At 44.5% G+C, this 27,143-nt stretch overlaps 1 protein-coding gene across 1 annotated transcript in view; it reads right to left on the reverse strand.

Annotated features, from left to right (window-relative positions):
* Positions 1 to 27,143, reverse strand: part of LOC125636610 (cysteine-rich protein 1) — a 55,226-nt gene that overhangs the window by 3,918 nt on the left and 24,165 nt on the right. Inside the window, exons 2-3 of the mRNA XM_048850005.2 lie at positions 20,378 to 20,472; positions 2,088 to 2,142 (exon numbers count right to left, since the gene is read on the reverse strand). Of these exons, the coding sequence (XP_048705962.1) occupies positions 2,088 to 2,142; positions 20,378 to 20,472 (150 nt within the window). The remainder of the gene's footprint in view (positions 1 to 2,087; positions 2,143 to 20,377; positions 20,473 to 27,143) is intronic.

Below are 27,143 nucleotides of genomic sequence, written 5' to 3' on the forward strand. Positions count from 1 at the left end.
CCCCTGAACCAAAAAATCCATTATTCACTTAGCTCTGAACATGAATGCCTATGCTGGAGCTGGATTTCAGAACCTGTCCTATGTCCTGGGTAGGAAACTCTGCTATGATCAGGATCTGACTTTGAGTGCTAGCTGGGAATGGAGCTTTGGCCATGCACAGGTCCACACCTCTGAAAGGCATTCTCCTCTTTTAAATGCAAAACAGTCTGCACAAAATTCATGGTGCTTCATCAGATGGACATCAGGGCGAAAGTAACAGGAAAAGCTCCAATCATTTTTCTTAGATAACTGTCACCTTGTATAATTCTTCCTAGCATGGGAGTGAAGGCCTCACACACCAGTGGGAATGGAAACCCATGTGCATTATAAACTGTTCCTCTGGAGTTGGACTAGACCTCACTGACTGAGGAGCAGGCACGGACATTTTGAGGTAGAATGAGTAGCTCCTTCGGGCTCATCTCTCTCCTCTCTTTCACCGATGCTACATGAGAATGAAAGGAGCTTTGGACTCTATCCAAGTGGATGCAAATCAAGCCAGTCTGCAGTTTCTTGATGAGTTTGTTTGCTTGAGTGTTTGTTTGAGTGTCAGCTACGTCTAGGTTGACCAGATGTCCCAATTTTATAAGGACAGTCCCGATATTTGGGGCTTTTTCCTATATAGGTGCCTATTACCCCACACGCCCCGTCCCGATTTTTCACACTTGCTATCTGGTCACCCTAGCTACATCCCATTGTTTTGTGAATATCCCCGACATCAGCCAGGGAAGACGGAAGTGAGGGTAAAACAGCAATAATAATAATAAGGATGCCCTTAGCATTTATTACATATAATACTTGCCTGATCCTTCTCTTGCTGTAGGTCAGGAGTAACTACACGGCAGCACAATGCAGTTATGACACTGTAAAACTGGTGCGAGACGCAAATCCAGTGCCATGTGTTAGAAATGCAGTTCAATCATTAACTAATTGCAGATTGAGTCCTCCCGACACTGGAATAGGGTTTCTTCAGGTGAGTAAGGGTTTGCAGGACTGGGCCCTCTGTGAGTGAGGGATTATTACCCCCATTATAAAGATGGGGAAACTGAGGCAGAGAGATGAAGTGATTTTTCCCAAGGCCACACATATTTATTATTATGTGTATTATGGTAGCAACTAAAGGCCAGTGCCCTGTTGTCCTAAGTGCCATACAAACATATAACAAGGAGACAGTCTCTAGCTGGAGAGCAAAGATTAAAACTCACAAACGCCTAAGACCTAACTTTCCACTCATTCCTTCAGGCCATGCTACTTCCAACAGCCCCCTCTGTTGTGTTCTTTCTTCATGCCCTAGAAACATTTGCTAAGAATATGTGTCTCAGAAAGGCATAATGAAACTGGAAGATGTCAATGCAACATTAAATATTATTAAGGATACGATTCTGTCATGGAGGTCATGGATTCTGTGACTTTCTGGAACCTCCATGATTTCTTCTGGAGTAGCTTTCAGCCCTGGAGCTGCCAGAGCAGCAGCTGCTGGAGCAGCTGATTGGTGACCAGCCCCAGGGCCGCCAAACAGCTGACTGGCAGCCAGCCCTGGGCCACCGGAGCAGTGGCTGAGGTTGGGTTAGCCCCCTGGAGCTGGAGCAGCTGCAAGCCCCTGGCAGAGCTCTGTTTGTCTTCCCCCCACAGGGTATTTTCAGTCAAAGTCAGGGACAGGTTGCGGGCTAGGGTGAATTTTTGTTTATTGCCCGTGACCTGTCCCTGATTTTGACTAAAAATACTGTGACAGAATCTTAACCTTAAATATTATTGATTGCATTTTCAAAGGGGCTTCAATCCAATATCTAAATTTGCACTTGCAAATTTGCCTGCATAAATTATTTGCACTTCAGCTTGGGATTTCTGTGCACAAATGAGGTTGTTGACTGTCTAACTCTTATTTGCTCCCACAAATGTTATTTATTTGGGAAAATTCATTCTTGTTCCATGCACAAATGACTGTTCCTGGAAAACAGAGGGCACAGATTTAGAGGCTGCTTTTAAAAATCAGTCCGTTGAATTACAGGATTACAGTGAAGGGTGATCTAATGAGTAAGCAAGGATGTTACCTCTTGGTCCAAAGTGCTGCAGGTAGCAGTGATTGCAGTAGGGTTTGTCATCATACTGTGAAAGAAGAACAGCAAGGTTTAGTGACAACTAAGGACTAGTTCTAGGGACTAGGTTTTTCCTACACACTGTAAACCCCTGAAGCACCACTTGTGATAATATCTTGTATATTGTTTCAGAGTCTTCCTTCCAGTTTGTCTCTGAGTATTCACAGTGTAGGTGTGGATTTATAAAGCCCTGCATGGCTTAGCACTTCTGCACTAAGAAACCATCGTTCATTCCTTGTTTTACTTCCTGTCACAGATGTGGTCAGGCTCCCCTATTGGCCGCCCACTAGCTTAAGAACATAAGAACGGTCATACTGGGCCAGACCAATGAACCGTCTAGGCCAGTATCCTGTCTTCCAACGGTGGCTAATGCCAGGTGTCCCAGAGGGAATGAACAGAACAGGCAATCATCAAGTGATCCATCCCGTCACCCATTCCCAGTGTCTGGCAAACAGCTTGCTGTGAGGAATCCAGCTGCTGGAGCCCTGGATGTTTTAAGCTTCCCTGGGCCTCTGTAGGCTGCCATATTGGTTCCTCTCTTGGTCTTTCTCGCAAATTCATTGGATGCTGACTCTGTCTCTTACCTTGTCATGGAAATGGAGCCCCTCAGCCCACCTGCCTTAGACCCCAAGGTCCAGCACTGACCCCTAAGGTACCCCAGTAGCTTAAACACTGCCTCTCCCAGAACTCCCCCCAAAGGTCTGAGCCTGCTGCGTTACAGTTTAACTCCCTCAGGAGGCGTGTGGTAGGTGTTGCACCCAGACACTATGCACAAAATTCCAACACATTATTGCTCTTTAGTTAATCACATAAACACACAGACACATACAAAAATAATAAACTCTACACACATTTCCCTTCTCCGGCTTATTCTTCCTTTGGGAGTCCTGGGGGACCACCTATGTTCTGGTAGGTAAGAAGGCAGGCAGCATTCCCCATTCTCCCCCGCCCACCTCATCCGGGTCCTACTGCAGCTTCTCTCATCTTTACCTCACGGCAAATGGCCAAAGAGAGAGCAAATAGAACAGCTTATGCCCTTTATACTCTCCTTTGTCTCCTCTGTCAGGTGACTCCCTGGTCAGCCTCAACAGGTGACCCCAGAGCCTGTTGTTTAGAGCGATTCCATTTTAATGGCTGAGCACTCAAGTCAACAACCCTCTCGTTATCCCTTGACCACCAGGAATTCTAGTCCAACACGGAGGTAGCAGGACCACCAAGAAGGTAAAGAGCCCCACATCCAAATGGAGCCTGCAGCCTAGCAAAGAGAGTTCATACAGGGAGTTCATAATCCCACACAGAACTCATAAACTGTACAGACCGATTCCCCCACCCGTCACACATCCACACTTGAGATCTACTGGGATGTTCAAGCTTAGAACCCCCACGTTTAATGGTGGGGGAGAGAATGGTGGCAGGATGTTTCCATTTAAGGACTCTCAGCTCTAGAATTCACTTTGCTCTTTGGTGTTGTCAGATGTTGGCTGCGAGTTCCCTCTGTGTGCTGCACCAGATAGCTGAGGCAGCAGACCTCAATCATACTGCCCAAGAAAACCACAGACCCATTTCAATAGCGAAGGCGCCCAGCCAGGTTTATTGCTGACAAAGCACGGTCCTAGCTCCCCAGATCAACGTCTACGTTACACTAGCACATGTGTGCCCGTGACAGTGGACCACCTCAGTCAGTGGCAGGACTTTCCACTGCCCCGCTAGGCTGACTAGATACACTCCCTCTGAGACGCCTCTTTATACACCAGTACAAACAAGTGACATATCGCCCCTCTGATGTGGTTAGCTACTGCCCCCTGACGTGGGTTGTTCCACCCATTACCTTGTACCTGTTGGTTTGATCAAAACATCTCTAATCCATCACACTGTCATCCTGACCTTATCACTAATAGGGGGTCAGTGTATCCTTGTATCATCTTCGGGGAGTGTGTTTGTACCATACTTGGTATCGGAGTGTTCTGCTACCACCTTTCTGGAATGTGTCCTGTGCCCAGCACTTCTCAGGAATGTGTGTGGTTTTTGCAATACCAGCCCTATTCTTGCCAGGTTCTGTGAGCCTGCTCACAGCCTGTCTCTTGCTAACTTTGCTTTATATTAGCAAGGCTTGACCACTACTTTAGTTCAGGCCTCTGATACAAGGCCTCATGTCTCAGGCTCTCTGTCTACTACACTTGGGTCAGAGACCTTTCAGTCATGGTGTAAGAATCAGCTGTTTATCTGGGCCTTCATAGAGGAGGCAGACTGAGCAGGTAAGGCATGATTATTTGTATTTGTGGAAGGGTGTTGATTTGGGCATCTATTTGGGTTATTTATGTCTCTATTGGAATGTAACAGTAAAATATACCTAGAGACTGTGACAGGTGCTTGTGGCAGGGGGCAAGGGGCACTACTTGATCACTTGCAAACAAATTGCAGTTTCTTTTTTCGTCCCTTTCCACAGGTGTTCAGGGGAGGATAAGGAGGCAGGGCTCAAGACTGCAGGCCACTCAGCTATTCCTGTGACATGGTGGGAGGATACATGTAGTGGGAATGTTATCACCTATTTAGGCAGGACAGAGTGGGCAGCAGATACGATTACCTGCTTTAGAGTTGCCATCAGTTCAAAGCACAGGACCTGGAGGGCTTCTGGATCAGTGTTCTCACTGATGAGCCACAAGGTGGGAGATAGGTGGGAGTTTGTTACAGACATTGAGAGCAGGATAAGCAGCTCTTTAAACATCTATTTGCAATGTACAGAAAGAATAAACGTTGTCATTGGGGAGATCAGTCGGGGGGACATATGCAGGAAGTTTGAAGCTGCCACTATTTAAACGTCCTTTGAGTTTCTTAAAACTATAGATGATGATTTCTAAGTGTATTATATCCAAGTAGGAGTACTTCTATATTAGACCTTATTCTGACAGATAAAGAAGAATTGATCATGTAGCTAAGAATTAGTGGTTGCCTGAGAGCAAGTACTCATGACCTAATTACATTTGTTATGTTCAAAGAGGATATAGTCCTGACCATTAATATATATACTTGGCATTTTAACAGGGCAATTTTTCTGATGCTGGAAACAATTACGATCAAAATTGATTGGAAGAAAAAAAATTTAAAAATGGATAACTGGGAGTGTTTAAGAAAGCTTTACTAAATATCTAAATAAACCACAATCCTGCAACCCTAAAAGAAGTCTTATTCACATAAAATATCATCCTGGTTAAGAAAGGAAGTGAAATCAGCTGTAAAAAATAAAGTACAATATATAACAAATTGAAAAAGAGGGAAGTTGTAATGACTATAAATTAGCAGTTATGAAATTCAGACAATTGATAATGGAAGCTAAAGGTATCAGTGAAAAAGGTATGGACATAAATTGAAAACAAAGGAATTTCTAGAAATAACAGAGGTTCTTTACTAGACAGATATGGTAAAATTGTCAATAATTCTGGAGAAAAAGCAGAAGTGTTGAATAATTTTTGTTCTGCATTTGGAAAGAAGCTGTATGATGTAGCCACATGTTAGAGGAATATTGAAATACTTTTTGTTCCAACAATAACTAGGGAAGTTGTTATAAAGTAACTCCTAAAGTTAAACATCTTTAAATCTGCAGGATCAGATAACTGGCACCCGTGAGTTTTAAAAGAATTGGCTGGCAGATGCTCTGAACCATTGATGTTGCTTTTTAAAATATCTTGGAATACTGGGGAAAAAATAATGTTGTGCCAATATTTTAAAAGGATAAACAGGATGACCTATGTAACTATAGGCCAGTTAGCTTGACATTGAATCATGGAATATGGAATCATGGGCAAACTCAGACTGGAAATAAGGCATAATTTTAAGTGAGAGTAATTAGCCATTGTTACAATTTACCAACATTTTTATCAATGATCTGGAAAACAACATAAAATCATGAGTGATAAAGTTTGCAGATGACATCAAAATTGGGGGAATGGTAAATAACGAAGAGGATAGGTCTCTGATACAGAATTGCCTGGGAAGCTGGGCACAAGCAAACAATATGCCTTTTAATATGGCTAAATGTAAATGTATATACATGGGGAAAAAAGAACGTAGGCCATACTTACATGACGGGGGACTCTATCTTGGGGTGCAGTGACTCTGAAAAGATTTGGTGGTCGTGGTGGACAAGCACCTGAATATGAGCTCCTAGTGCAACACTGTGGCCGAAAGAGCTAATATGATTCTTGGCTGCATAAACAAGGGATTCTCAAGTAGGAGCAGAGAAATTATTTTCCCCCTTGTATTTGGCACTCTTGCAATCTCTGCTGGAACATTGTGTCCAGTTCTGGACCTTTGATGACCAGAACCTGGGAGTGGAAGACAGGGGTGGATCACTCCATAATTGCTCTTTTCTTTACATTCCCCCTGACGCTTAGATACAGGCCACCATGGGAGATATAATAATTGGCAAGATGGACCATGATCTGACCTAGTATGGCAGATCTTATGTTCCAGCATGATCCAACGGCTGGAAGTTGAAGCTAGGCAAATAAGGTGTACATTTTTAACAGTCAGGGTAATTAACCACTGGAACAACTTACCAAGGATCATGATGGATTATCCATCACTGGCAATTTTTAAACCAAGATGGGATGTTTTTCTAAAAGATCTGCTCTAGGAATTATTTTGGGGTAGTTTTGTGGCCTGTATTATACAGCAGGTCAGACTAGAGGATCACAGGGTCCCTTCTGGCTTTGAAATCTGTGAATCTATGAAAAAAGACGTTGACAAATTGGAAAGGGTTTGGATAAGAGCTACAAGAATGATTCGAGGTCTGGAAAACCTGCCTTACAATGAGTAACTAAAGAAGTTCAGTCTATTCAATTTATCCTAGACAAGTTTAAGAGCTGGCTTGATGGTGATCTACAAATACTTAAATGGGAAAGGCATTTCTAACTGCAGATGGCTCTAGAGGAAAAAGATTACATAATGTCTGGAAGCTAGAAATAAGGTGCAAATTTTTAACAGTGAGTAGATTTAAGCATGGAAACAGCTCTCCTAAGGTTGTAGTGGATTCTCTATCACTTAAGGTCAGTAAATCAAAATTGGATGTCTTTTTCTGAAACATATGATGTTGTGCAGCCAGCAGTCTTGAGCTTCATGCAGGGATCACAGGCCTGTGCCATGCAGGAGATCAGACTTGATTATCATTAATGGACCCTTTTGGCCTTAAAAGGCATGAATCTTAGAAAGATTGCTATTTCCCTCTCTCTGGATGCCTGCTGAATCTCTCCACCTGCTTACAGAGAGAGTTAACTCAATGTAAATATGTAATTATCTGTATCTTACAGCTTTCATTCAGTTTTGCCAAACAAATTATATGTAGGTAAGTTTCACACTATCCACTGAGGAATTGTAGTCACCTTTGCAATGAGATGTGACAAATGTCTCATGAAAACAGCAACACACAGAACAGTTCAGGACAGAAAGTGAAGACTACCTTATCCAACCAAAACTGCAGAGGGAATCTAAGGAGTTAGACTATAATTACCCATCTTTGAATTTGGACATGACATCAGAATTAATTTCCCTACTCCTGTTTTAAAGTCCCATGGCACCTTTGATGACCATAAGTGGTACCAATCCTTTTTTTTTTTTTTGAGTCTCATCTGAAAGACAGCACCTCATTCAGACCCAAGGGTGCTACCTGCTGTCCCACTGATAACACTTCCTGCAACACTTAGCTGCCCCATCCAAGGCCTGAGCTGGGCCAATGCTACTTAGCTGTCAGAGGTAATGGATTTACAGCACCAGGTTGTATAGCCACAAATATTTCTTCACTGGTCGTGCAATAGATAGCAGGCCAGCTGAGGCAGTCTAGTGGTAATGGGGAAGAAGCTGTGATTTTCACTATTGTGTTAGAAACCTGGATTGGGAGCAGGCACCACTCAGAGTAGGGGAGACATAAAGACTCTCACAAATTACACTTTAACAGGTAGGAGGGATATATTATAATTCACTTAAACAGATACTGTCAGGTTTAAAATCCTTATTAAAGAAAACCCAAAGACTGTTCGTGTGTTACCAATGTTTCTTTGTTATTCAAATGGAAAGAATGTTTTCACCACAGGTGCCAGCTTCCTCCTTGTCTCAGGGGTGCTAAACCCCTGTGCCACCCCAGACCCCACCCACACCCCACCCCTTCCCCCAAGCCCACACCTCTGCTCCTCCTCTTCCTGCCTCTGCTTTGCCCCGCCCCGCCTCTTCCCACCCAGTGCCGCCCCCGCCCCTGAGCATGCCCCATCCCCACTCCTCTCACTCCTCTCCAGCGCCTCCTCCACGGCATGGAACAGCTGATCATGGCGGCCAGAAGGCGCTGGGAGGGAGGGGGAGGAGTTGATCAGCAGGGCCACCGGCAGGCAGGAGGTTCTGTGTGGGGACAAGGAGGAGGAGCTGACTGCCAGTGGATGCTAACCACCCACTAAATTTTTCAGTGGGTGCTCCAGGACTTACGGTTTTCACCATGAATCTCTTTATTTACATTTCTGTGTAACCTGTGAAACTAGACTCTAGAGAGAGACAAGGTGGATGAGGTAATATCTTTTGTTGGTGAGAGAGACAAGCTTTTGAGCCCACACAGAGCTCCTCTTCAGGTCTGGGAAAGGTACGCAGCGTGTCACAGCTAAATACAAGGGAGACCAGGTAGTTAAGCATAAGGAGTTAACACATATTGCGAGAAACAATTCTAAATGAAGTGGGCAATTGCTGCAGTCATAGGAATAATATGCCAACCTCTTCATGGGCCACCTGGAGGAAGAATTTCTAGAAAAATGCTGCATGAAATCAATGATACACCTGAGATACATCAATGTCTCCACAAATGACCAAATCTCCCTCCTAGAGTGCCCCCCCAACTTCAACAACCACCAGCCATCCATCAAACTCTCTCAAGAACATTCCCACACCCGCCTCACCTTCCTGAAAAACACGATCAGCTTCAACAATGGAGCCCTAGAACCAGATATAAGGAAATCCACAAATCATCACACTTACCTCCACAAGTTCAGCATCGACCCCAAATACACCAAGAAATTTGTTATCTCTAGCCAGGCCCTCAGATACCATAGAATATGCTCCGAGGAGAATATTCGGGATACACATCTTAACACACCTAAAACTGCTTTCACCAAAAAAGGACTCTTCACCAGAGAAGTAGATTGCATCATGGAATGGGCCACCCTAATTCCCTGAGATAATCTGCTTCAATACAGAACAAAAAAACACCCCAATGACCCCAAACCCCTAAGTGTCACATACTAACCCACACTGGAAGCCATGCATGGTATCATCAAACCATTACAACCCATACTTGATGGGGACCACATCCTGAAAGAAATCTTTCCCGTCTTCCATCTTCTGGCCTTCCAACCCCCAGCTCCCAAACTTGCCAAACTCCTCATCAGAAGCAAACTCCACACAGACCAGGATACACCAACTGGAAGCGGCACCAGACCCTGCCAGAACAACAGATTCAAAACCTGAAGCCATATCTCCATTGCTATGATGATCAGTAACCCCTACAACACACCTTTCAAGAACCATGGGTCCTACACATGCCTATCACAAACATGGTGTACCTCATCCAGTGCATCAAATGTCCCAACAACCATTATGTGGATGAAATCAGACAGACAATCACTACGCTTTCGAATGAACTCACACAGCAAAATTGTAAAAGACAAAACCATCCAATCACCCATGGGTGAACACTTTTCACAAAGTGATCACTTTATATCTGACCTCTCAGTCTTTGTCCTCAAAGGAAACCTGCATAACACCTTTAAATGATGAGCATAGGACTTACTGCGGTACAACTAAGTCATTCAGGGGTGTGAAAAATCCTCACTCCTGACTAACATACTTATAACAACCCTAACTCCCCTGTATAGACAGTGCTATGTCGGTGGGAGAGCTTCTTCCACCGACATAGCTCCCTCCTCTCACAGAGGTGGAGTTAGTAAGAGCTCTCTCCCATCAGCTTAGAGAGTCTTCATCAGATGTGCTACAGGGATGCAGCTGCATCGGTACAGCTGTGCCAATATACCTTTCTAGTGTAGACCTGCCCTAACTCTCCCTTGTCCTATGACTGCGGATGTGTTAATTTCCTATTCGATTTTGAAAGGTTTCTTGCAACAGGTGTTAACTCCTTATGCTTAACAAATTGTTCCACCTTTTATTGAGCTGTGACACTCTGATTACCCTTCCCAGACCTGAAGAAGAGCTCTGTAGAGCTCAAAAGCTTGTCTCTCTCTCACCAACAGAAGTTATTCCAGTAAAAGATGTTACCTCATCTGCCTTGTCTCTCTGATATCCTGGGACCAACATGATGATAACAACACTGCAAACTAGATCCTAGTCCGTTTCCCTTGCTTTATTGCACTTCTCTTAGGTGCATGACGCTTCAGTGTTCGGATTGCAAACAGTACATGGGAAATTTTTAAATGCAAAAAATGTGTTGCATTGAGTGGTTTTTAAAAAAAAAATATTTAATGAGAACAGGTAGACAATGTTTTTTATAATTTTCAATCAGAATCTAACTGTTGAGCCTAAACTTTCTGCTAATGGAAGATTATTTCAGTTTATGAATTAGACGTATGGAGTTAGTCCTTGCTAACTACTCCACTTTGTAGGAGAGACACTTCTCATTTCCTTTTATTAGAGATTTTTCAGTTTGCTTCCCTGCCTCCCAAAAACTGCACTGAGGCCAAAGCATTTCAGTGCGGGCTGAAGGCATGTATTATTCCTCCCCCAAATGTTCCTGTTAATGGTATTTAAGTGCTGGCATTGATATGGGTGTACTCAGACAGAGTAAAACACAGAGCTGCTACAGGTGAGTTCGGGGTGAAAGCAGATAAACTGACTGAAGGGCTGGGAAGGGGAGTGGCATAGAGGGAACTCAGCAAGAGGGTTGTTTTTGTTATGGTCTGACAAAAAAACGCAAGCAAAGTTTAACATTTAAAATAAAAGCGGCAAAGAGTCCTGTTGCACCTTATAGACTAACAGACGTATTGGAGCATGAGCTTTCGTGAGTGCATGCGACGAAGTGGATATTGACCCACGAAAGCTCATGCTCCAGTACGTCTGTTAGTCTATAAGGTGCCCACAGGACTCTTTGCTGCTTTTACAGATCCAGACTAACACGGCTACCCCTCTGATATTTAAAATAAAGTATCATGAGCATTGCTTTGTGCCATAGATCTCTTTTAGCTTCTCATTTCAGCTCAATATTAGCTGATTGCAGTGGACAGATCTGATGATAGTGCAGGTACCTGCCATCCCGACCTCTGGCAAGCCAGCCCACCTCTAACTTTCCTTTATCAATGTGGCTCTCTACTTTGGGAGATGGAAAAAAATCCCAAACCCCAGAGGAATTAAAGTTGTTGGGACCTTATCTAAAGTGATCGAAGTGGATGGAAAGACTGACTTTGAATCCATCCCTGACTTAAGGCAAAATCCTATTTGTCTCACTTATCCTGTGTGTAATCCCATTGACTGCAATGGGACAAGTGCCATCGGCAAGACGTGGAGCATTAGACCTTGAGAATTCAGCGTTTGGATCCTGTGTCAACATCTTCCTGAGATCCAGCTATCTTTGAGCTGCCCATGTACCCCAGAATTTAATTCCCCACCTCCCATCATTTCCACTTCAATCATTTCAAGGGTACACCTTTGTAATCACCCACCCACATGCAGAACTCCCAAGCGTCAACGGTTGTGTACATTGTCTTCTTCGGTTATTCTTATTTGTAAAACAGGAGCACCCGTGGACATGAGCTGAAATCAGAGCCCTGTAGCGACAGGAGCTGTACACATGCTCAGTCCCTGCCCAAAAACGCTTACATTCTAAACAGGCCAGGCAGACAAAGGAAGTACAGTATCTGCACCCCCATTTTAGAGGTGGGGAGCTCAGGCCCAGGGAGATTGACTGACACCTCTGAGATCACACAAGAGATCTCCAGTAGAACTGGAATTGTTCTATCCTGGGGTACATAAACTCCAGGCTGAAATCTAGGCTGTTAACTAGCACGGGGTACAGGTTATTACTGAGATATAGCAACACAGGGATGCCTGCATAGTGGTGGTACAGCAAACCTGCATTCTGATTGGCTGAGCCAACTCCACTCCTGTAAAACAATAGACAGACATATACTCATAAGAAAAGGATAAGGATTGCCCTCCAACCAGCTAGTCACAGTATGTGTCTCAGCAGCCCATGGAAATGGAACCCAGAGCAGAGAGGGCAAGTCCTGCTTAAAATGGGTTCAGGAATAATGTGTGCGCTCGATTCAAACAAGCAGCATCTAGAGCTTTGCGAGCCATGGCATCTGGATGTGGACAGTGTGCTTTTAAGACCTGGACCATTTTGCATGGAGTTCAAAAGCAGGCTGGCCAGCTGGAAGCAGCTGCAGCTGGAGTTGGTTGGAGACTGCACCTAGGAATGAGTTAGGGTTGGATGGAGCTTGTAACTAATGGTCCTTCTCATTGGGCTGACGTGATCCATTTTCTCATTATGTGCTTCTTATCCGGTTAAAGTCGCGGGGCCAGAGCCTCCGCTGGTGCAAGCTGCTGTGGCTCTGTTGAAGTTACTGGTGCTACACTGATGTACGGGAGCCAAGGGTCTGATTCTAGCCCCTTGTGGTTCGCTTGAATGGCATGCTTGGCTTGTTGGATTTGAGGAGACATAGCAGGCCAGTATTTTTGTTCTGTGTTTGTACAGTGCCTTGCACATTGGGGTCCCGATCCATGGCTGGGGCCTAGATGCTACCACAGCATGGATAATTAATAATAGTATAATATTGTGGGTTGGGCTATACCTCATTTAACCTGTTGGGTGTGGCTGCCACCCCTCATTTCAGATATTTGTAAGAGACAGTTAAGCAGCTCCTGCCTAAAACAAAGGCATATACAAGTCTGCCCAGGAATTAGAACTGTGTGGGCTGAGCATTGTTTGTGGGTGAGGATATGTGTGGGAGGGGAGAATCAGGAGAGAGAAAGACAGCACCACAGAAGCAGAAGGAGCAGGAAGACAGTAAGAGAAGGCTGGTAATGTGGTTCTGAGAGAGAGCTAGTAGAAAGCTTTTTAGGCAGAGTGCTGGCTGGAAAGGAAGGCTTGGAACAGCAAGCAAGGAAACTGGCTCCTGCTATTTGATTCCTGCAGTGTTCAGGCAAACAGGACTTTACACGTAATCTTTGTAAATAAACAGGATTGCATCAAAGACAATACCTGGCTCTGTCACCAGTTTCTCCCCCTAACTGGAACAACCTGTGACACCCCATATTTAGCTAATTGCTCAGGTCAAAGGGAATAACAGGAACAAAACCCAGCTGGCGGGGGGTTAGTTTAAACATCACTACCTAGTATTTCCCTTCAGTTCCTGACAGTGAACTGAAATTAAAACGAATGGCTGGATTTTCTTCTGTTCACCCCATACTGACACCTAGCAAATATGGAGAAAGGAAACACCCAGTGTTTCAGGGAACTTCCTTAGCAAACAAATCCCAAGAGCCTGGGGGGTCTTTATGATCAGTGCTGCTGAGATTTCCCACCTTTAGGAGCATTAGGTCTTGTCATGAGCTCAAAGGATACTGTACAATATTTCTGCCTGGCATTTTCCATTCTTCCCACGCTGTGTGGGGGGCTTTGGGGGCACTCAGAGTATGTCACCGACCAGACATTTTGAATCTCGCTCATTATCTATTGCTGAAAAACCCCTCTAATGCCCCACACACACACACACACTTGTGAACTCCGAGACTCGCCTTTCCCCAGCGCTTTAATTAACTAGTGATAAATAACACCACTGCCGCGAATGCTGCACTACAGCCAGGTGATTAAATGGCTGGGTCTGAAAAAACTCAACTTCTCCTTTTAAGCAAATTCATACTGTATTAGAGGGAGTACGGGGAATGCTGGTTACATGATGAAATCAACTGAGCCAGAGGCCAACATTTGCCAGGAAATACTGACTGTCGGGATAAGCAGTCACTTTAAATCAATCCACTAGTAAAAGGAGCTTCCCACAGACGCTGTGGGGATGGGATGCGCATATTCAGGGAAGCAGCTTCGCTTCCAGAATAGGTGGGTGTCTGCTATTTCTGGTCTAATCCTGGCTATGAGGCTAGCGAGTTAAACAGCCAGTCTCTCCCTCTGGAGACCTGGATTCAAAGCTGATTTACAGCAGATCCATGAGTCAGAGCTTTCGGAAATGAAAAGGGACCTTCTCAGATTGCCTAATTAAAGCCCCTGCTTCCAGGTTAGAGATGTCTAGTGACTGTGCCATAGCAAGCTACCTTATTCGACACTTCGTTTCGCTGGCTGACTGACTTTAACATCAGTTACTTCTGCTATCTCCCTTTATCCTTTTAACTTCAGCACCTTGCTCCTTAGTTTAATCCCAGTGTCCCCTAAGAACAGTTACTTGTGTTCTTCTGTATTGAGCTGCCTTTAGGAATGTGCCGGTACCTCACTGCCTTTTTAAGTATCATAGAATCATAGAATATCAGGGTTGGAAGGGACCTCAGGAGGTCATCTAGTCCAACCCCCTACTCAAAGCAGGACCGATCCCCTATTAAATCATCCCATCCAGAGCTTTGTCAAGCCTGACCTTAAAAACCTCAAAGGAAGGAGATTCCACCACCTCCCTAGGTAACGCATTCCAGTGTTTCACAACCCTCCTAGTGAAAAAGTTTTTCCTAATATCCAACCTAAACCTCCCCCACTGCAACTTGAGACCATTACTCCTTGTTCTGTCATCAGCTCCCACTGAGAACAGTCTAGATCCATCCTCTTTGGAACCCCCTTTCAGGTAGTTGAAAGCAACTATCAAATCCCCCCTCATTCTTCTCTTCCGCAGACTAAACAATCCCAGTTCCCTCAGCCTCTCCTCGTAAGTCATGCGTTCCAGTCCCCTAATCATTTTTGTTGCCCTCCGCTGGACTCTTTCCAATTTTTCCACATCCTTCTTGTAGTGGGGGGCCCAAAACTGGACACAGTACTCCAGATGAGGCCTCACCAATGTCAAATAGAGGGGAACGATCATGTCCCTCGATCTGCTGGCAATGCCCCTACCTATACATCCCAAAATGCCATTGGCCTTCTTGGCAACAAGGGCACACTGTTGACTCATATCTAGCTTCTCGTCCACTGTCACCCCTAGGTCCTTTTCTGCAGAACTGCTGCCTAGCCATTCGATCCCTAGTCTGTAGCGGTGCATGGGATTCTTCCGTCCTAAGTGCAGAACTCTGCACTTGTCCTTGTTGAACCTCATCAGATTTCTTTTGGCCCAATCCTCTAATTTGTCTAGGTCCCTCTGTATCCTATCCCTACCCTCCAGCGTATCTACCTCTCCTCCCAGTTTAGTGTCATCTGCAAACTAGCTGAGGGTGCAATCCACACTATCCTGCAGATCATTTATGAAGATATTGAACAAAACCGGCCCCAGGACCGACCCTTGGGGCACTCCACTTGATACTGGCTGCCAACTAGACATGGAGCCATTGCTCACTACCCGTTGAGCCCGACAATCTAGCCAACTTTCAATCCACCTTATGGTCCATTCATCCAGCCGATACTTCTTTAACTTGCTGGCAAGAATACTGTGGGAGACCGTTTCAAAAGCTTTGCTAAAGTCAAGGAACAACACGTCCACCGCTTTTCCCTCATCCACAGAGCCAGTTATCTCATCATAGAAGGCAATTAGATTAGTCAGGCATGACTTGCCCTTGGTGAATCCATGCTGATTGTTCCTGATCACTTTCCTCTCCTCTAAGTGCTTCAGAATTGATTCCTTGAGGACCTGCTGCATGATTTTTCCAGGGACTGAAGTGAGGCTGACTGGCATGTAGTTCCCAGGATCCTCCTTCTTCCCTTTTTTAAAGATGGGCACTACATTAGCCTTTTTCCAGTCGTCCGGGACTTCCCCCAATCGCCATGAGTTTTCAAAGATAATGGCCAATGGCTCTGCAATCACATCCGCCAATTCCTTTAGCACTCTCGGATGCAGCGCGTCCAGCCCCATGTACTTGTGCTCGTCCAGCTTTTCTAAATAGTCCCGAACCACTTCTTTCTCCACAGAGGGCTGGTCACCTCCTCTCCATGCTGTGCTGCCCAGTGCAGTAGTCTGGGAGCTGACCTTGTTCGTGAAGACAGAGGCAAAAAAAGCATTGAGTACATTAGCTTTTTCCACCTCCTCTGTCACTAGGTTGCCTCCCTCATTCAGTAAGGGGCCCACACTTTCCTTGACTTTCTTCTTGTTGCTAACATACCTGAAGAAACCCTTCTTGTTACTCTTAACATCTCTTGCTAGCTGCAACTCCAGGTGTGATTTGGCCTTCCTAATTTCACTCCTGCATGCCCAAGCAATATTTTTATACTCTTCCCTAGTCATTTGTCCAATCTTCCACTTCTTGTAAGCTTCTTTTTTGTGTTTAAGATCAGCAAGTATTTCACTGTGAAGCCAGGCTGGTCACCTGCCATATTTACTATTCTTTCGACACATCGGGATGGTTTGTCCCTGTAACCTCAATAAGGATTCTTTAAAATACAGCCAGTTCTCCTGGACTCCTTTCCCCCTCATGTTATTCTCCCAGGGGATCTTGCCCCTCAGTTCCCTGAGGGAGTCAAAGTCTGCTTTTCTGAAGTCCAGGGTTCATATTCTGCTGCTCTCCTTTCTTTCCTGTGTCAGAATCCTGAACTCGACCATCTTATGATCACTGCCTCCCAGGTTCCCATACACCTTTCGCTTCCCCTACTAATTCTTCCTGGTTTGTGAGCAGCAAGTCAAGAAGAGCTCTGCCCCTAGTTGGTTCCTCCAGCACTTGCACCAGGAAATTGTCCCCTACACTTTCCAAAAACTTCCTGGATTGTCTGTGCACCGCTGTATTGCTCTTTCAGCAGATATCAGGGTGATTGAAGTCTCCCATGAGAACCAGGGCCTGCGATCTCGTAACTTCCGTGAGTTGCCGGAAGAAAGCCTCATCCACCTCATTCCTCTGGTCCGGTGGTCTGTAGCAGACTCCCACCACGACATCACCCTTGTTGCTCACACTTCTAAACTTAATCCAGAGACACTCAGCTTTTTCTGCAGTTTCATACTTGAGCTCTGAGCAGTCATACTGCTCTCTTACATACAGTGCAAATCCCCCACCTTTTCTGCCCTGCCTGTCCTTCCTGAACAGTTTATATCCATCCATGACAGTACTCCAGTCATGTGAGTTATCCCACCAAGTCTCTGTTACTCCAATCACATCATAATTCCTTGACTGTGCCAGGACTTCCAGTTGTCCCTGCTTGTTTCCCAGGCTTCTTGCATTTGTGTATAGGCACTTGAGATAACTCGCTGATCATCCCTCTTTCTCAGTATCAGACAGGAGCCCTGCCCTCTTGCACGCTCCTGCTCGTGCTTCCTCCCAGTATCCCACTTCCCCACTTACTTCAGGGCTTTGGTCTCTTTCCCCCGGTGAACCTAGTTTAAAGCCCTCCTCACTAGGTTAGCCAGCCTGCTTGCGAAGATGCTCTTCCCTCTCTTCGTTAGGTGGAGCCCGTCTCTGCCTAGCACTCCTCCTTCTTGGAACACCATCCCATGGTCAAAGAATCGAAAGCCTTCTCTCCGACACCACCTGCGTAGCCATTTGTTGACTTCCATGATTCCACGAGTAGTTTTTAGGTTAAACAAACCAGTTCCTTCCATCTCTCCTAGTAGAGACTCAAGACTCATTTTCGTTGCTCTTCTTTGAACCCTCTCTTTTTTGGTATCTTTTTTGAAGCTCGGACAGAACTACACAGAGAGAATTCCAGATGAAAAGAAGATAGGTAACTTATCCTTAGAGCTGGTCAAAAGTCAGAATTTCCCTCCATGGCAAATTCCAACATTTTGACATTTCCTTTCATTGAGAAATGTTCACATTTCCTGTGAAACAATTTTTTTTGGGGGGGGGACTTGTTTGGGGCCAATCAAAACATTTTGTTTCAATAAAATCTAATCCACAAGGGGTCCAGGACCATGGCCCGAGGCTCTTAGGCTGATTTTGGCATTTTAAAAAGTGCATAATATACAGGTGCCAGAACAGCTGAGTGAGGAGTAGGTCTGGGCTCAGCCAATTGTTACTGTCCTCGAGAAGGGGGAAAGCAGGCTGGGGATTGTTCTTCATTAGGCTGTTTTAGGGGAGGGGTGACGTACATATCACCTTAGACACAAGAAGTTCACATGAGACAGACACAGAACAGGCTCCCACCAGCTTCCCACTTCTGCCTAGTCAGCAAGCAGAATTTGGCTCTGATCACATGTTAAGGGGAATGCACTGGCTGAGCTGCCCAGGTTACTGTGTGTTAGTGACAACATCGTCCCAATGCCTTCCCCTTACCCAGACCATCACCACAGCCCTTTGGGTAAGAACCTGAAAGATCTCTTGGCCTTTCTGATTCATGAACTTGCAGAAAGCGAGGAAGGGCTGTGCCAAGCCAGGCAGGTCTGTGGCAGCATGCACCGCCATCTTTGTTTGTCTCAGTGATTGGAGATTTAAAGAGTGTGGCAGTAGGGCTGATTCTGATTTTAGAGAAGAGGAGCATATGGTTGGGCATGTTGCAGAATCAGAAACTGCATGCAGATTCATGACAGCTCTTGGGTGTCTTGTATAAATCAGATCCTGTATGCAGAATCTGTCACGGGGCAGTACTGCAGGCAAAGAAAGAGCAGCTCTCTCTGGCTACCCTGAGATATCATCCACCGCGGATGTGGGCAGGTGCATGCAGGCATGGGCAGGCTGTGCTGCATGCCCACAGAGACTCACTCCTGCACACCCCTGCCTGAACTGGGTCTTGGAAGCAGGGACACATTAAGGCATAGGCAGCCTGGGGCTCCAGCTCCTGGAATCATGTGATGACATCTGAATCCTAGTATTAATTTAAAAATTTTTTCTAGCCCTGATGGATAGTAAGAAGAGCTTGAAACTGTGGCCTGAGACTGCAGAGAGCCTGAGACAATTGCTCTGAGAGAGGAAACTGCCCCGGTAATCTCAAAGGATTATTTATTTTGAAATCCACTGCTCTTGGGACCCCTGCTGATCCCCCTCTACTCGAGAAGTGGCGGTATCTTTGAAAATACGGCCCCAGCTGTCTAAATCCCTTTTGAAAGAGGGACTTAGGCTCTGAAATCATTTAGTGGCTAGCTCCACTTGGCCAGCCAACCAGTTACAAAGCTCCTTTCCATTTCTCCCCACCTCCCGCATTTGAGGAACACCTCAACCCTCTCCAAAAACCCATCCCATCGATTTTGCAGCATCCCTAAAGTGTCATTGACTTTGGGTTAGACTAGGAAAATCTTCCCAAGAGTTCACTCCCTGATGCTCAGGGGCAGTCTTCAAAAGCAGGGCTCTCAGCTCTATTGCTTGAGGTACGTCAAACCACAGCTGTGCCGCGCTCCCCTCCCCTGGTGGTACTCACAGGCTGCCCCTTCAGATCCGAGTCTGTGTAGACCTGGGCAGGAAATGGTTTTCCCATCCCAGGAAAATTTTTACCTCCTGAATTGTGATGAAAATCGTGATCTCAAATTTTCCCACCTGTCAAGCCCCCAATTTTTTTTTTATAATTCATCTCATTCAAAACATTTCATTTAAAGTTTGATTTTTTAAAATTGTTGTTAGCATAAATTTCTAACTAAAAAGTGTTTCTGAACTGGAATTTTTCATTCTGAAAATGTCGACACGAGTCGTGTGGACAATTTCAAAATTTCTTTTCTCCAACCAATTTTTCAAGATGAGCAAGTCATCGAAACTGGCCCTTGCCTGTGAACAGTTTTGGGTTGGACAAATTGGTATTTTCTGATGAAAAAACATTTCGCTGAAAAATTCCTGCCAGGCTCTACTAGTGTGTATGGTACCATGTGCAACCTAGCTCAACACACTCACCCCCATCCACCTCCCCACACCGGCGTGTGACAGACACACGATAGTATGTCTTTATCGCTGTGGCAAGCTGGATATTTTTAGTAAATGGTGGTGCTACCCTGGTGCTGTAATAGTTCTAATCTGTCTGCTGTTCTCAGTGCATGTCCACTTTCTACCAGCCTTTATCTCCCCAGCTATCACACTGAAAAAACTTCTAAGCGGATTGCATGCAGCCTTCATTGCATCCCAGTGCGAACCAGCCCTTTGAAATGGGATCAGGAGACGGATTATTGTGGTCATGCAGTAACTCATTGAGGCAGGCAGATAAGAGACAGTTCGTTTCCTACCTCTGCGTGCTGGCCGGGGCTGAGCTGCCGTTTGCACTGGTAACACTTCAGACAAAGGGGATGATAGTCTTTGCCTAGAGAACGCTTCCTCTCAGCTGTTAAGAGAAGAAAAAGGTATGAGTAATTATACTCCAAGCACCTCATTAATAGTGGAACATATGTGAAATGGGTCTTTGATCCGTGGAATTACTTGCCAAGGAAGAGGGAAGAGTGAGACTCTTTTTCTCAAATCAAAGCCGTGGTAGAATCTTTAATACAGGGACAATTTGGCTTTTTCCTGTGAGTTGGTTTCAACAGCACTGCTGTGGCTCTGTCTTTTTGAAGTTTACTCTTTCTAAACTTTACACATTGGAAATTTCACACCTAACCAGGACGAAAATTGCCTTTCTTCTTCACTTCAATCAAATGTAGGGTTTGGGAGGGTTTTTTTTTTTTTTTCATCTTTGGCAGGATTTCTGTCCCAGGTCACACATTGTTTAGTGTAGATGCTTTCTTGGTTTGTGTTTGAGCTGAGAATAAAAAGGCATGCAGGGAGACACATTATGCAGTCAGCTTGGGTACCTAGTTGTCTTATTATTATTTAGAATTTTACTCTGAGGCAATTATGTATTTCAATCTTGTGTCATAAAATTGCTAAAGGGAGAGAGCAGTGCTTATTAAGTCCCCATGCAGAATATGATCAAACACAGAGATAACACCTGACAGCTCAGGATCAGGCTGAATGCATGGCTTGATGCAAACATTCTTGTGGGAGTGGATCAAGAAAATCAGGACAACCCTATAGCCACATATTGCATTTCAGGAAACATACAAACGTGTTTTATTTATCTTCCCTGTGGAGCTGTCAGACAATTATTGGGCATTTATTTCCCTGGTATATTTTCCCTGTAGAGGGGCTTTGATCCTGGTACATTATAGTCATCTGTATAAGGCCACAAGGAACGCCAGCCAATAGTAATAATAAATATCTCACATTTGGAAGGCACCTTTTTATCCCTACAGATCTCACTGGGCTACGTAAACTGTGTTTCTCCCCATTTCTGAAATTCTCCCCACTCCATTAATTTAGCCAGCTCTGGGGAGGAATATAGTGTCTGTTTAACAGCACACAGCAACCTTACACAATGGTTACAGGAAGAAGACTGAAACGGCAGTGGGAAGTTAGATGGGCAGAATATTTGAGTTGGATTTAAATCGGGACACCAGGGTTAACATCTCTACCCCTGTGAAAAGGGCAATAGGAGCTTTACTCATCACAAGCACTGAGGGTTTCCATTTAAGAGATCGCTCAGTGAGTGGTTTCTCTAGCAACACAGTGGGGAGCTAGTTCAGTACTGATCCAGTGCCCGATTTTCAACTTGACAGCACTTTCTGCATAGTCAGTTTCCCCTGGTGTGTACTGTATGTGTGTGTTTCGCACCCCAAGAGGGGGAATGTGATTCTAAACCCACAAACGTTAGCAGGGAATTTGGGGGCAAGACCTAGAACAACTTGTACATCTTTTTTTAAAAAATGGCTGGATTTCAAGTTACTGGTGTCCCTTTAATGTCACAGGATAGATTTTGTCCTCTCTTACAGAGTGATACTAGTGACTCCTGTGAAGTCCAGGAGGAAAATTGCAGCTTTGGATCCAAATTCCCTTTAGCTCTGGAAAAGGTTGGACTCTGATCCAAACCCCATGGCTCAGGCATGTTGGGCCGAAGCTGGAATCTGGATGGGACCAGAGTGGTAGCTTGAATTTGGTGAAATGTGGGTTCTAGATAGGAACCTGGTGACATGGGCCCATATCCAGCCAAAACCTGGAATAACTCTATTCCAGGGCCGCTGAATGCTGGCTAGGGAGCTTTATGGACCAACACAGAGGGGCAGAATTTCTGCGGAGCAGTAAGAATGCCCCAGCACATCCCCATTCCTCTGGCATGTCCCCACCGCTTTCCTCGGGCATGCCCCTGCTCAACCCTGGATCACCCCATGCAGCAGGGCTCCTGCAGAGGCCACACAGTGCTGGTAATGATGAACTGGGCCCCTAGAGTTTAACTGATCCAAGTAGGGCTTGGAATTATTCAAACTCTCACAAGTGCAGGTGCTAACCTGGAGTCCTGACTAAGGCCAGGATGAAGTTTGGCACCAGTCATTTAAGAATGTAACCTGAAACAGGGCTGCAGCCAGATGACAACAGAGGCCATGAGTGGTGCCCAGTCATTACATTGATCCCATTGGCAGCCCCTTAAAGCTCCTTCCTGGATGGTGCTAAATTAAGCCTGGGATGGGTTACATGTAATCCCTGCATTTTCTAGCCTGACCAGTTTTTATTTCTGATTCCCATTGGGTTGGTGCACTGAGAGGGGAGAAGGAACAATCTTCACGCAAACAATCTCCTCGCACGTTGCTCTTCTCCACTGGTCACATGTCAAATTGGTCACATTGGTGATGTGTCCACTCAAGAGGATTAGTGCAGATCAGGGCTTAGCAAGAGGGCCCCCGCCTGTCTCTCTCTCACTTCAATCCCTGGGCAAGCCCCAGGTGAGCTCCACCAGCACAGTTTATTTCAGTCATTCTGGCTCTCGCGTCTCCTGAGCACTGGCATTGGAGGTGGCTGTGACGGGCGCAGAAACCCGCCCGTTCCAATATGGGAAGGGCGGATTCCTAACCCTGCAGATTTGCCCATGACAACCACATGGGCAGTAGCAGGTATATCAGTTCTGAAGCACTTCTGATTTCCCTTGTAGTAATATCCCACGGACACCTTCGTAATACCCTGCAGTTACCGTACCCCTAGTACCGTAATTAATAAAGTATCATGGGTCCCAATCCCCACTTTAACTACTTCCCATTAAAGCAGAAGCTACAGGATTCATCAGGCTCAAATTGCATGGTGCCTAAATTAAGAGCCACTGTTAAGAAAGTGCATTGTAAGTCATTGCAAGCCAACAAACGCACTCCGCCAGCAGTGGCTATCTTTGGAGAGGGATGGACAGGGGCATACGTGTTTGAACTAGTGTACTACCAACAAAGGGAGGTGGTGTTGGCTAATGGATAGCATGCCGGACTGGGACTCAGCAGACCAGGCTTCTATTCCCGGTAACTTTTGACAAGTTGCATCATTCCTCTATGCCTCAGTTTCCTCATCTGTATAATGGGGACAATGATACTGACCTCTTTTGTAAAGCGTTTTGAGATCTCCTGATGAAAAATGTTATAAAGACCTCAGTAGTAATAGTATTAATTAGCACAGACCTCTCTGCAAACAGGCAGATTCTGAGCAACCACTTCTAGCGAAGTACAAATGCACACATGACCATGGGGGAATGGAAAGGATCCCCCTCCCCACTTCGTGTTGTGCTGGTTGAAGCAGCTTTCATAAATCAGATCGTACATCTCGGGTTGGTTGGTAGAAGAGATCCTAAAGTAGGATTTTTAGATGTATCCCAGAAGGGACGAGCAAGATGAGATGACCCTTCAGACTCCTCTTTATTTTAAACATTCATATTGTGGCTAACGCATGTCATCCCTTCAGCCGCTGAATCCCATTTACTGGCCTGAATGCTCCATTTGCTGACTTTGCTGTCACATCTGACTTTTTCAGAACAGTGGAACAGAATCCTGTCACTTTGCAGCACAAGGACACGCTGCAGGAAGGCAAAGCCTTACCTGACACAAACCCCAGGAGAAAAGAGGTGCATGCATTATGCCATAATAATATGTTCGACAAACCTCCACTGAGTCAAATGCCCTCAATTGTTATCTCGCCAGCTATTGCCGGCCAAAGAAGTGGAAGAGTATTTGGCCAAATGTGAAATAAACAGATGTTTCTTGACAAAATATTTAAAAATTAATCAGTATTTCAGTGGGATGGCCATTAAAGCCAAGCTGTCATGGAAGTTAAGGGCTTCAAGGGTACAGACAAAACCTCCCCTGCACCTTTCTTTGGACTATGCAGTGGAATTTGAGCAGGTCTTTTCATGCCACGTTCCCGCACTTCCCCCACATAAAATGCATACGTTTTTGCCCCAAAGCAGCAGGAAAAATTCAAGCCTGCCTACCAACATCCAATTAACTTCACAAGGGTGTCTCCTCCAGGGCAACCACTGAGATCTTCTGTGATGACACCAGGCAAAAGTGGTAAACCGCACCACGACATTTTTTTAGGTTCCATTGTGCACAGCTATAATTATGCAATTGTCTGTGAGTGCTTACAGTGAAACTACGGATGCGAACTACAGAAGCGTAAGTTTTTACTACAGTGGATCAGGTCCAGGGTGGATAAAAATGTATTATTTTTTTAACAAATCAAAAAAATCCTATTTTTTTATTTAAATTGGATTTTTGAGGAAAAAAACTATCTAAAGATAGTTTTAATTAAGATGCATTATAGCTCAAAGATATCGCATCATGGAATAGGGATTATAAATTCTAATTCTGTAGTATAAGACAGTATATTCATGTAATGGTTAAGAAAAGTTTTGTAAATGAGTTCCAATAGTTCATGGATTAGGGCCCCAAATTTATGGGGTTCCAGGGGCTACTGTATAGATTGTTTAGGTTAATCTTTCTATCTACCAAATGAGATTCAGTGCTCAATCTAGAAGATACCATCAGAGATGCTTAGTTTTGCAGTTCTCAAACTGGATTTGTGTCTCCAGAGATAACATGCTTGTTAACAGCAAAAATGTTTTAAAATAAATAAATAATATATAGAGATGAGAAATAACAGACCTCAACTCTATTGTCCCTCTGCAAATGTGTGTACACAGAGTCAATCCCTTATCTCTCTCTAAAAGTGCAGAGTTTCAAAAAGTTCAATGATAGAAGATTGTTGGAGGCAGAATAGATCTGGACAAGGAGAAGAAGTTTGAAGATAAATTTGAGAAGGGAGGGACAGGCAGTAGAAACAAAAATGAAACTGTTTGAGCAGCATATTCCAGAAGTCTTGAGGTCTTTCTGAGTGTAGCCTTCATTGATTTGAGTTCTACCATACCATTCTCTCACTAGAAGGGAAAACCTATAATGGCAGCAGGCCGTAAACGAGACCCAGTTTGGGAATATTTTAATGAAGTTCCTCTACCTGTGGGTAAGACAGGCACGGCTGCAAAATGCAAACAGTGCAACAAAGAAATGCAAGGCCTGGTTGCCCGAATGAAACAACATCTTGAGAAGTGTTTCTTCTTAAGAGGAAGCTGCGTTGAAGATGGTGAAAGGAACAGGTCTGAACATGCAGGCTCTTCAGGTTGGTAAACTTTTTTATTTCATACTTCTTTCTTAAGGACTGCCTGTCCTCCTTCTGGACTATTCTTGAATTCTCATGTTTGAGCAAAAAATATAGTTGTTACTCTATGGTACTATCAATTTTAGATGCAGTCGTGAAAAAAAATAAATCGCGGAAATAGGCAGATCTTCCTTGTACAATTTCACCTTTAAAGTAGTACTGAGTGTCAGTGAATGCAGTGAGTAATACTAAATGAGCAGTATGGTAATAAAATTAAATAACTGCATTGACATATTTTGTTTAGGGGAATCCATACTCAACATACAGGATTCTGAAGACTATCCAGCTTCAAGATCACCATCATTTTCTATAGTTTCAGAGTTTTCTGCCAATGATAGTGTTTCAGTCACATCATCTATGTCACATAGCCACAGTATATCACCTGTAGCAAAAAGAAAAAAAAATCTCCATCATCCAGAAACAACCATAGATAAGTTTGTGATAAGAACCAGCAGATTACAAAAAGAGGTAATTGATGAAAAAATTGCCCGGTTGGTTTATGCAACAAACTCTCCTTTCTGTATGATTGAGAACCCACATTAAATTAACATGGTTCAGTCATTAAGACCAGGATACAGTCCACCCAACAGAGCAGATGTCACAGGCAAATTTCTGGATAAAGTGTATGAAAGAGAAATTGAACAGTGTGCAAAAGGTCTACAGGGTGAAATTGTTAACCTGAGTCTTGATGGGTGGAGCAATGTTCACAATGATCCTGTTGTATGTGCTTGTGTGATAACAGAAGAAGGGAATGTCTTCCTTACAGAAACAATTGATACACCAGGAAATGCACACACAGCAGAATACTTACAAGAAGTAGCAGTAAAAGCTATAACCAACTGAAAAAGATTTCAAATGTCTAGTATGCAGCTTGGTCACAGACAATGCTGCAAATATATCCAAGATGAGAAGAAATTATTTAGAAAGAAAGTGACGAGAGTCCCAAGCTAATAACATACGGTTGCAGTGCTCATTTGATGCACCTCCTAGCCAAAGACTTCAGTGTTCCATAAATAAAGGCTAATGTTGTTGAAATTGCAAAATACTTCCATAACAACCACTTTGCAGCAGCTGCTCTGAAAAAAGTGGGAGGAACCAAGCTAACTCTCCCACAAGACGTGCGATGGATCTCAGTAGTGGACAGTTTTGAGCTCTATATCAAGAACTCGCCTAATCTGATGACAGTTTGTGAACAAAATCCTGAACAAATAGATGGCCCTGTCACAGCCAAAGTTCTCAACATTGGACTTAAGAGAAATGTTGAACACATACTGAGTACCCTGAAGCCTATTTCTGTAGCCTTGAACAAAATGCAGGGAAATAGCTGTTTTATTGCTGATGCTGCTGAAATATAGAAGGGACTGAGTGAGATCGTAAAAAGAGGAATATGCAATGACAGAGTTAAACTATAAGCACCATCTCCAGCTCATTTTCTTGCAAATATTCTCAGTACTTGGTACCAGGGTCAAACCTTAACTGTTGAAGAAGAGGAGTTGGCTA

The sequence above is a fragment of the Caretta caretta genome, chromosome 5 (assembly GCF_965140235.1).
Source record: "Caretta caretta isolate rCarCar2 chromosome 5, rCarCar1.hap1, whole genome shotgun sequence".
Taxonomy (NCBI): domain Eukaryota; kingdom Metazoa; phylum Chordata; order Testudines; family Cheloniidae; genus Caretta; species Caretta caretta.